Genomic DNA, 12,197 nt, shown 5'->3' on the forward strand with positions numbered 1-12,197 from the left:
TGCTCAGGATGGCCAAAGCTTTCTTTGTAATTCTGTTTTCTCGGAAACAGATAGCTAAGTTCTGAGAAGTGACCTGTTCAGGACTCACATGGAGTAGTTAATGAATCACCAGACTGAGCTTGTGAAGTGTTCATTCAGAACAATATGCAGAATACACTGTTCTTTCTCCTCCACAGTTCCAACATTCAAACCTCCTCCAGAATTCAGTTCAATCTCTTCCTCTCAGCTCAGAAATGAGAGCTGCAAAGAGTAAAGAGGTTTTCATGGGCATGCTAAAGACAGACCTCATTACTCCAGACAGCCTGCAAGAGTTAAAAAAAGGTGTGTAATTTAATCCAATTTGAGTAAAATAAAAGATAGAGACGGATTCACCTGTGACCCTCAGAGGAGCTGAAACACCTGCCTGTTAGCCTGTCACAGTGGGTCTCTATAGAAGTGGAGATTCGAGGAAGGCTCTCTTATATTAGCTATTCTGTCAGAGTACATAATACTCAAGTATTTGTAGGCAAGAGAAATAAACAAAAACTTAATTATAAAAGCCTGAGACATTGTTTTTGTTGGTAGTTCAGTTGGGTTGGGGTGGATTTGTTTAATTTATTTTTACTGTGTTTGGCCGGTGGGGACAGCAGGCTGAGGATCATTTAACCAGCATAAGATAGTGGCAGGTGCAAGCATGATGTCCAGGTTTCCTTTTTCAGTCATTTTCCCCAGTTCTGAGTAATGTTGCTTGACTTTGTAACAAGCTTGGAGATATTTGACCTGATGCAAAAGACAGGGTTAATTCATAAATCTGCTATAAGCATAGGCAGGTTTTTTTTTATATAAATGTGGGCATTTCCCTTAGATACCGGGCATGAGAGAAATACAGTCTCATTATAACAAAATGATAAAATATTATTCAACTCTTTTTCCTAGATTTTGGTAATACTAAGCATAGTTAATGCATGTATTTATTATATAAGCATCATTTTATTCCATAATATGACATATTTTTCTTTTTAAAAATAAATGTGTGTTTATTGTGCATGTGTACTGTAGACTGGGGAAGACAGACATTCTTAAGTAGAAAGAGGATGAAAACTCTTCTGTATATGATGCTTAGTCAATTGGTTTTCATGATAAGACTCACACTTCATCCTGTGTATTGTAACAGACTCAAAACGGATCACAGACCCAGACATGAAGCCTAGAACTTAAATCTATTTCAAGAAAAAAAGAAAAAAATCTTTATTAATAAGAATTTGTCTTAGGCAAAGATTTCTTGCCTACAATACCAATAAAAATAATTGAATTTAGTGCAATGAGAATTCTTCTCTGGCCCTAAAAACTAATAAAAAGATAAGCAATGGGCTAGTTGGACCCCTGCCCCATGATCTGTGTATGTACCTTTATAACTGTCTGACTCTCTGTCTGTCTGTCTGTCTGTCTGTCTATCTGTTTGTTTCTGTGTGGGGTTAACTCTGTCTTTATCTGTCTGTCTAGGTGTCACTGTCTCAAAAGAAATTGTACCTACAATGTGCTAAGAGTTTTTAAAACCCAGTGTTTCATTAGATGTGTAATTGTGTATTTAGACATGCGGGGAATATTGCAATTCTTTGCATTTGACAATTGCTGGTATATAAAAATGAAATTTATTTTGCCCATTGACATATTTTCCTGCAACATTATAAACTTGTTCATAATTTTTAGAGCCCCTTTATTAGACATCTTAGAAATTTATGTGTAGATATATCCATATTGTCTGAATATCAAGATTTTTATCTCTATGAGGCCTAAGTGTTCTTTTTTATTCTTGCCGTATTGTCCCAGCTAGAACCTCCAGAATCACACTAGAATATTGAGCAGACACCCTAACCTTTTTCTGGCTCTTTCTGGCTCTTGTAGGTTCTTGAAATTGATGTTCTGGTATTTACATTTTCAGGTAAAAAGCTCCAAGGAAAATGTCTGAGAATCATCTCTGCTGAGTCTCCTGTTAAGCTTTACTGGTGCTATGGAGTGATTGCTGTCCTCAGTGCAGCTGTACTTTCACTTTCTGTTGCTTTGTCATTGTCAGGTGAGTGACTTGTTCAACAAATTGTGCAGCATTGTCTACACATGCTGTCAGCAAACACTTCATTACCACTGTGAGTCAGGCACTGTTGAAGGGCTGGAGAGAAAACACTGGAAATTCCTGTTCTCTGGGAACTTAGGGTGTAGCAGGAAGATTCCTTGAAGGGACAGCACAGGCTGTGGAGAGCACAGGAGGCCGGGCTCAGCATCCCTGGGAAGATGACATCCAGCAAGCTCTAGACAGAGATGCAGGAGACGTATGCCCACTGGGAGAACTTTTCAACACAGAGAATAAGGAGAGGAAAACTCGAAAGGAGACTCTCAAGGAGATTTCTACAGCTGAGGGAAGAGAGAACAGTGAAGAGCAACAAGGTGGAGGAAGGTAGAGAACCCTCTACCCCCCTGACCCATGGTTTCAGTCAACATCTTCACCATGATCTGAAAATATGAATTAGAAAGTTTCAGAATATGTTATTCCTTAGCTTTTAGTTGTAGATTGCTTTGAATACTGTGATAAAGTCATATACAACTTCATATATATATGAGACAGGGTTTCTCTATGTAGTCCTGGCTGTCTTGAAACTGCTTTGAACTTGGGGATCCAGCTGCCTCTTCTTTCCAAGTACTGGGATTAAAGGTGTGAACCACCACCACCCAACATTGTTATATGAAATCAACTTTAGTCACACCAAATAATAATACACATATATCAAAACAGGACAAGCACTTGCAAACTAGTCTTAGTCATTGTAACCTAAACTATTATGTAGCCCTGAAAAGACTCAGATAAAAAGAAGCAACAGTCACTCTCACTGCCCATTGCATTTGTCTCTTTCACTGAAGCCTCGTGGTGCTGGGTATAGGAACTGGGACAACTACAACAAATTCTCATCCCCTAAAATAAACTGTGCAATCGTTATTCGTATTTAATATTTCTAATCAAGTCATTTGTTTCTATGACTCAGTAGAGCACTGAAACAGCAGCAGTTTCCTTCTGACCTGCTGAAGGAAGAAAAAGGTGAAGGGATGAAAGAAAATGTCTCTTATTCTTCTAAGCTGTGCTCTGAACCCTTGCTGCATTCATAGCTTCTTACACACATATTCCTGCACATACACAAACACACACACACACACACACACACACACACACACACACACACACACACACAGGTTACTTTATTTTAATGGACTCATTAATGAACACATCACGCATCTTCATTAGCATAGCCACTCCAACTTTTGTCAAATCCCAAGCCCTATGTATCTCATGAAACTTCCACACAGCTAGAAAAGCATTTCAAAAGCCATGGATCTTTGGTTATGGTGTTAGACCTTCACTGTCAACCACATTTTTATGCACTTATCTGCCACAGAAAAGAAAAACTATGGCAGCGTTAAAACTAGAAAAACATTGTTATTCATAATTTTTCATAATTTTTGGTCCCTTTGCACGCTGTCCTTCCCATCACCTTACATCTCTCTTCCTTGGCCTCCTTTCTATGTGTTACACCATGCACAGTCCCAGCTGTTCACACTCTACATCACAGTCTCAGATTGCATGTGAGAGAGTATATGGATCTCTTTCTTTCTGAGTTTGGGTGACATCACTCAATATCATACTTTCCTAGGCCACACACTTTACTAAATGTTTCATTATTCATTTGCTGCTGAATAACATTCAGTTTTGTACATGTAACACATTTTCACTGTCTATCCATCAGTTGATTGACATATAGGTCAGGTCCATTTCCTAACTATTGTAAATAGGGGAGCAATAACCATTGGTGCAAAGTGTCTCTGTGGTAGGATGTGGAATTCTCTTCTTACATACCCAAGAATAACAGACTGGGTCACATGGCAAGTTTATTTTTACATTTTCTGAGGAACCTCCATACTGGCTGTATCAGTTTGTACTCACACCAGCAGTAAATAAGTGTTTCTATTTCTGCACATGCTTCTAAAAATGGTGGCTTTAGACTCACAGAGATCTGGCTGCCTCTGCCTCCCAAGTACTGGAATGTAAGCTAAGTCTGACCATTACCCAGTATTGTTATCAGATTTCCTCTTGACAATCATTCTGACAGACTCTAATAAGAGCCAGCATGTGATTATATACATTTAATATGTGTGTGATAGAATGATAGGAAGCCCATGATAAAAATTCTGGCAATTAAGAGCTATTTCAAATGTGCCATATTTCAAAGGCTGTCATTTCTCTATAGTAAAATCTAAACAAGTAAGGAGTTTTTCTAGTCAAGAGAAAGAGCAAATGTGAATGAGGATTATGGGAAAGGAAGCTACAGGACTTCAGGAACAAGAAAGAATCCAAAGGAGCTGATAGACTAGAAATTATTTCCTCACAGGGAAATAATTAGTCCCAACACTCAGGAGCCACAGCCAGTACAAGTAGAGTCCACAGACTGAATTCCAGGCCTGGCCAGTGGAAATAGCGAGATTCTGTTTCAAACACAAAATACAAAGAAGAAAATAAAAGCACTTCCTTAGAGCTCACTGGAAAGCCCTGGATTGGGAACCAGCATGATAGGAGGGTTCTCCTAGAGATCAGTTATGAAAGTACAGTTCAAGGACACCCCTTATCATTGAGATTTAGATGCTTCCAAAGGGACCAGACACATAAATGTTCTTATTATATTTCTTGGCACTGTTAACATTTTAGGGAGACTAATCACAGAGAAGTGTGGACCTTCCTATGACACCTGCCCAAAAGACTGGATTGGATTTGGAAGTCAATGTTTTTATTTTTCTGAAGACATGAAAAACTGGACATTCAGCCAGACCTCCTGCATGGAACTAGAGGCCCATCTAGCTGTATTTGAGAGCATAGAGGAGCTGGTAAGAAATGGTCAGGATTGGTTTGTTGTTTGTTCTGTTGAATGTGTTTTGCCTTCAGATAGAGACCTTAAAGCTGAAGCGTGAGGAAGAGCCCACTCCAGGCAGATGGGGTGTGTGGGGCATATGGGGAGCACATTAGTACACACCATTTGCTAATGTTACTGCTTCTGGTTGGATTCTTGAGACATTCTAGAGTCATGCTCTCATGTAGTGCTCATAGCAAAACATGCCGGGGCAAATATACAATCTACTAAGATAACTAGTGGTCCTGTTCCCGCTGAGAATTTACATATTGTATACAAAAATGGCATCTGTTAAAAACTCCAAGGATATTCTTAATCAGCTGCAATGGGATGTCTGGTCATCAATGTACTTAGGTTTATACACTTAGGATACATCTACTGAGAACTGAGGGTTATTATGGCTCCATAATCAATGACTCTCAGCTGCCATCCCTAGAGGAGGCTGTAGGTTGGAGACACCCAATGTTCATCTATAGCTCAGAGATACATGTATTAGCTTTTTGTGTTTTATGGCAGAATTTCCTGAAGAGATACAAGGGGGATTCTGACCACTGGATCGGGCTGCACAGGAAGTCACCAGAGCAGCACTGGATGTGGACAGACAACACTCAATATAACAACATGTATGTTTTCAGCACACTTTTCCTTCTACTCTGCTCATCTCTCTCTCTCTCTCTGTCTCTCTCTCTCTCTCTCTCTCTCTCTCTCTCTCTCTGTGTGTGTGTGTGTGTGTGTGTGTGTGTGTGTGTGTGTCTATAAGAGATGAATAGCTATGATATTTGAAGCCAACAATACTGGGAAGGAAATAACATAAGCCTTCCAAGTGGAGTTGTAGATCAGAGGCAGGGTGCATACTTACATGCAGAGCCAATAACCAGGAAACTGCACGTCCTTACAAATTTAAATACTTTGGATGTTCTCCCATTTGTTATCATTTCCAAAGCTTTCACTTAGTGTGATTTCACCTGAAATCTTTCACATGATGATGGCATCTGGGGTGGATGTAGTCTTCTCCATCACCAACTGAAAACATTTCCTTGATGAGAAACACACTTGTCAGATGTCAGCAGAAACTAGGATGGGCAGTGAGGGCTCTGAAACCCCAGGAAGTCACTGCAGAACTCCTGGGATAAGACTTGTCAGTTCACTGTGTGCACAGCTGTGCCTATCACAGAAGCAGAGACTCCAGGAGCATTGGGGACTTCCTCTAAAGTCTCATCATCAATGAGCTCTGAGACAGCTCTTCGTAACATGAAAAATAAAAGACCCAGAGACAGATATTGGGGTTCAAACCTCAAGCTGATGGTCAGGGAAGCAAAGCAGCCAGCCCCTAGCTTCTTACTTTTACCGCAGGCTGCATGGGCTGACCCTATCTCCACAAGCTCTCACCAAGCCTCAGAACCGCTCCTAAAAATGGCTGGAGAATAAATGTTTCTATCTTCAGTGTGACTGAATACTAAGACCTAATACCCTGCTTCTATCGTTTATACCCCTCTAGTGCTTCAATTAAAGGGGTGTGATCTGTTACTCTTTTAGATTGATTCAATCTCATGTATCAGCGTAGAACTCAAAGAGATCTGTCTCCCTCTTTATAATGGGTGGTAGGATTAAAGGTGTGTATCACCACCTCCTAGCATCTGGCTGCTGGGATTAAAGGTGTGTGCCTGGCTTCTATGGCTTGTGACTGACTTTGCTTTCTGGAATCCCATGCAAGCTTTAATAATTCATAAATATTATATCACTACAGCTCTTGGAAATGAGAATAGCCATTTTGAATGGAGCCATTTACTGGAACCACAAAACACAGACCCAGTCGTGTGATGATTAAAGACCTTTCAGAATTTTACTACGTGGGTTTTGCCCCACCTTTATACATGAGTAAAATGCTCCAAGACAGAATTAAAAATCACTCTCAGTGAAGCCACACATGACAACAGGCCATTTGAACATGGTAGCAAGCACCAGTCAAATGCCTTATACACACTTTACAGGGTCAACACTGACAAATGACAAAGATATGTGTAGGGGAAGATATCAGTACATGGGATATGGGTATTGTTGGTTAACTTTTTCTTTTCTTTTCTTTTTTCTTCTTTTTTTTTCTCTTTGTTTTTCAAGACAGGGTTTCTCTGTATTGCTTTGGAGCCTGTCCAGAAAGTTACTCTGTAGTCCAGGCTGGCCTTGAACTCACAGATATCTGCCTGCCTCTGTCTCCCAAGTGCTAGGGTTAAAGGCCTGTGACACAAACTTTATTGAGGGAAAATCACTTACATGAGAAATGATAGCCTAGGCTAGTGCTCCGAGTGCCCAGTCTCAGCAGCTCTCTGAGACCTGACTGGAACTCTCCTCAGTCCTTTATCCCACAAGCCCTGAATGCACCTGTGGCCATACACAAATGGGCATGGTCAGTGCCACAGGTACCTAGAGATCTCTCTCTCTACAGATTTGTTGCTCAAATTGAAAGCTGAGTATGTAAAAGATGGCAGGTGCAAAACTAGTTCAGATGCTTGCATCAATGTTGGCCTGTGCAGATTTTTTTCATTTGTTTGTTTGTTTTCCTTCAGGGTTCCCATCCGAGGACAAGGAGAATGTAGCTACCTGAGTAGCTTCGGGATCAGCAGTGCAAGGGACTACACACACAGGAGGTGGATTTGTAGCAAGTCCAAAAGACATATTTAACAGTTCCCAAGATTTTAAAGGGAGGACAGGGAATGTGCCAAAGCCTTCATGAGAAACAGATGCTCTGTGACCTGCCATCTGCAGTTGCTGTTCCACTCCTGAGGTGCTAAAATTATCATTAAAATCCATCAATAATATGTGTTTACACTGAAGATGAAAACTCAGAGTGTACAGAGAGATCTCTAGGTACCTATAGCACTGACCACGCTCACTTGGGTGTGGGCACAGGTGTGTAAAGAACATGAGGGATAAAAGACTGAGGAGAGGGGTACTTCTCCTCTTTCAGGGTTCTGGTGGGGTCTCAGAGAGCTGCTGAGACTGGGTGCTCAGAGTGCTAACCTGGGCTATGGGTTTTTCATGTAAGTGATTTCCCCTCGATAAAGTTAACTAACAATACCCACATCTTGTGTATGGATATCTTCTGACTACATCTGGTGTCAGAAGTGAGAAATTCCCAGCCCTTCCCAGCAAGGCGAGCACTCACTACCACAGCTCTGTCTTTTGCCCCATGCCCCCAGAGTCCCTGAGTCTCTGAGGTACCTGGGTCTCCCAGCTCAGCAGCATGGTTCTCCTGAGCTTGCCCCACCCTCCACCCCCCACCCCTGCTCCACATCCCTGTGTGCTGCAGGTTGTTATAATTAAGAATTTCTCTATTATATCAAGAAGCCAATTGATGTAAGACAAAACAAAATCTAGGGACTGTCATTTGTCTATACTCGGGTTCTTTCTCTGAAAGCCTAATTTCCCTTATATTTATTATCTTCCTTTCCTGGTATGCATGCCTATAAAAGTTGAAATTTCTGTGTTGACATAAATGTTTAATCCCCCCACATTGAACAAAGAATTACTTATCGGCAATCTTTGAACTCTCCCAAAAGGAAATGGGACCCTACTTATTCAATCCCACTTGATTCAACTTGATGTCTTTGAACTGACAATTACCACCCTAAAACCGGTTCGGGACTATATTGCTCTACACAACTCTGGACTAGCTAGCTGAAATGGTGTGCCTTCTTATTACACTTGGCCAGAGCTTCAGATAAGAACTTCAGTCAAGCATCCCCCACTGAACAAAGACTAGGTACAAATGTTATAGCTAATCTGATCAAGACTTTCCTTACTCTAAGTCTTTCTTCCTACAGGATCCCATGAGATTATCATTGTCCCATTTCAGCAGGAGGTAATTCTAAGAATACCATGCCCCCTTTTCCCTACTGTTGACAATAGGGATAATTTACACCTGTTTAGGGTTGGTTTTCAGTTGTTTAGGGTTGGGTTTGGAAGGAGGTGTTCAGAATTGGGTATCTCTTTTAGATGAGTTCAGGGTTTGGATGGGAAAGATGTGGTTAGGATGGGATATAGATAGATGATATATATCTTCTTGTGATTTGCCTTAGTAATTGTTAGCTATAGACAACTTACATTGTTATGGATTCTCATTTGATGTGACTTATGTATAATCAAGTTGTATTCCTATCTTGGATAATTTGTATATCTCATTTTGTCATACTGGGCAAGGTATTGTTTCTATTCAGGATGTTTGGTGAATAAATACCCTTATCATTTTCTATGTAGATATGCTTTTACATATCTTTAAGATACTTTGTCTTTTGACACAATTTAGTGTATTTCTATCATGTTGCACTATACAGTTCTACCTTAGATTAAGGCACTTCTAATACCTCTGTTTTAGAAATTCACATATATGTGTGTATATAGTTATATTGCTGTAATCTTTTTATCATTTTTATTTGAATTAGAAACAAGATTGATTTACATGACAATCCCAGTTCCCTTCTCCCTCCAGTCCTCCCCTACCACCCCCCCAACTAAAACCTTACCTATCACATACTCTTTCTTTTATTCTTCCCCTGACTCAACCTTTCTGCTCCCTCATGACCTCTGCATCCTTCCTCTTCTTCCCTTCTCATTCTCATAGCTCCCTCCCCCCTCTTCTAATTTTAAATCATGGTGGTCTGATAAGATCCAGAAGCTTATTCCAATTTTTTTTGTAACTGTTGAGGTTTGCTAGGTTGCCGAGTATGTGGAGGATTTTAGAGAAGGTTCCATGTGGCACTGAGAAGAAAGTATATCCTTTGTGTTCAGATGGAATATACTATAGATAATAGAATTGTTAATCCCAATTGAGTCATAACTTCTGTTAGTTCCTTTGTCTATTTGTTAAGTTTCTGTCTGGTGTTCCTGTCTAGTAGTGAGAGTGGGGAGTTGAAGTCTCCCACAATAAATGTGTGGGGTCTTATGTGTGATTTGAGTTTTAGTAATGTTTCTTTTATGAGCATGGGTACCTATTAGCCTGTGTCTTTTTATAGGCAAGTGAAGACCATTACTATTGAGGGAAATTCAGGACCATGGAGCATTAATTCGTGTTCTTTTTTTTTTTTAATTTGTATGTGGTGGTGATATTGTATGTGGATTTACCCTGCTGTTTCTTTTGGCTGTAAGTAAAGTGGGATTATCTATTGCCTATGTTTTTGTGAGTGTAGTTAACTTCCTTACATTGGAGTTTCCCTCCAGTCCTTTCTGTAGGGCTGGATTAGTGAATATGTATTGTATCTTGTTTTCTCCATCTATAGTGGATGAAAACCCTACTGGTTTATTATTCTGGCCTGGCATCTGTGGTTTCTTAGTGTTTGTAGAATATCTATCCAGGACCTTCTTCTGGCTTTCAGAGTTTCCATGGAGAAGTCAGGTGTAATTCTGATAGATCTGCCTTTATATGTTACTTGGCCTTTTTCCTTTGCTGCTCTTAATATTCTTTCTTTATTCTGTGTGTTTGGTATTTTAATTATTAGGTGACAAGAGAACTTTTTTGTTGTCCACTCTATTCAGTGCTCTGTAGACTTCTTGTACTTTCATTTGTATGTCTTTCTTTAGGCTGGGAATGTTTTCTTATATGATTTTGTTGAATATGTTTTCTGAATTAAGGTGGGTTTCTTCACCTTCTTCTACACCCTATTATTCTTATATTTGGTCTTTTCACAGTGTTCCATATTTCCTGAATATTTTCTGTTAGGGATTTGTTGGACTTAAGATTTCCTTTGGTCAAAGAATCTATTTCTCCTAGTATATCCTCAATGCCTGAGATTCTCTCTTCTATCTCTTATATTCTGTTGGTTATTCTTGCATCTGTAGTTCCTGATCGTTTACCCATGTTTTCTAATTCCAGCATTCCCTCAGACTGTGATTTTTCTATTGTCTCTATTTCATCTTTCAAACCTTGCACTGTTTGAATTGTTTCTTGCAATTTTTGGTTTGTCTTTTCTTCAATTTCTTTAAAGGATTTTTCTCATTTCCTCTCTTAGGTTCTCCATCATCTTCATGAAGTTGTTTCTAAGGTTATTCTCTTCTGCTTCATCTGTGTTGGGATATTCAGGTCTCCTGGTGTAGAGTCCCTAGACTCTGGCGTCATCATATTGGTATTTCTGTTGTTGAATGTGTTCTTATATTGTAGTCTTCCCATCCCTTCTTCCAGTGGGTGCAGGTGGTCTCTCTTCCTCTCCTCTCCCCTGAGGGGTGGGCAGGAGTAGCCCAGCAATCTCAGCAGACTGGAGGTTGCTTGGTCCACCTGGGGGAGTCAACCTGCCTGTAGATCCCAGGCCTGGAGTTCTCGAAAAGGGCAGATGGGAGTCAGATCCAATGCAGGGGCTGAAGCTCACCTCTTCCCTGAGTGGGGGCTGGAGTAGGCCAGCAATCTCAGCAGACTGGAGATTGCTTTGTCCACCAGGGGTATCCCCAAATTCTTATATCTATGAGATTAGTCAGACATAGATTTTGATCTTCAAACACTTCATAGACCTGCTAAATATGGCATTTAAATGTTTTACATTAGTACTCTGTTGACATGGTACCATTTGCTCCTGACAGCACTAAGCTATAAGCAAGAAAATGTTGGGCACTTATGTCACTCCTTCTGGAGTTCGTTCTTTACTTGGGTAATGGCCTCTTGGGCAAAGAACTGCCCACACTTCTACCACTAACTTTGGACATGCTGTCCTACTGTGATTGCAGGAGATAATTTAAAAGACCGCTGAATCTTGCCAAGTCAGGGTGAGACAGCCTTTCTATCTCCCTGCTTCTGTATTGGTCAGTCAGATCCTGTAGGACTTAGCCAAAGCTGGTTGCCCCTTTGCTGCTGTGAGACTTTGGGTGACTGTCCAGGTAGCCTGCTGTTTCTGTCTTTGCTGCACCTTTTGTAAGTTGCTCACCTGTACTTCCTGCCTAACCTAGATTGTTATCGTCCTTCTCAAGTCTTTGAGGAGGATTTTCTCGTCAAAGATTAGACTCACAATTATTGTTCTCTCTCCCTAGATAGAAATTTTAGGTACAAGACTTAAACTGTCCATCTTAAGATAGCCTCATGGCAATGACTAGATAGGCAGTTCTTGCCATTTGCTCTAGTTGCATCACTGGCAACAGGTATCAGGTGTGTTTGTTCTTGTGTTCTTCTCCCAGAGCATACTTGAATTTTGCCATCTTTGTATATAGTTTTGTATCAAGTCTGAATTTTTTCTATAGATTAAAAGGGGAATTGTAGGGAGAGATCTCCAGGCACTGTGGCGCTGACCACACCCA

At 40.4% G+C, this 12,197-nt stretch overlaps 1 protein-coding gene across 1 annotated transcript in view; it reads left to right on the forward strand.

Moving 5' to 3' along the window:
- Window positions 1–233: 233 nt before the first annotated feature.
- The window catches only part of LOC100771650 (C-type lectin domain family 2 member E-like), a 38,355-nt gene continuing 26,391 nt past the window's right edge, over window positions 234–12,197 (forward strand). The window contains exons 1-5 of the mRNA XM_027429815.2: window positions 234–321; window positions 1,922–2,042; window positions 4,611–4,628; window positions 4,731–4,902; window positions 5,442–5,548. Coding sequence (XP_027285616.1) covers window positions 234–321; window positions 1,922–2,042; window positions 4,611–4,628; window positions 4,731–4,902; window positions 5,442–5,548 — 506 coding nt within the window. The remainder of the gene's footprint in view (window positions 322–1,921; window positions 2,043–4,610; window positions 4,629–4,730; window positions 4,903–5,441; window positions 5,549–12,197) is intronic.

The sequence above is a fragment of the Cricetulus griseus genome, chromosome 8 (assembly GCF_003668045.3).
Source record: "Cricetulus griseus strain 17A/GY chromosome 8, alternate assembly CriGri-PICRH-1.0, whole genome shotgun sequence".
In the NCBI taxonomy this organism is placed as follows: Eukaryota; Metazoa; Chordata; class Mammalia; order Rodentia; family Cricetidae; genus Cricetulus; species Cricetulus griseus.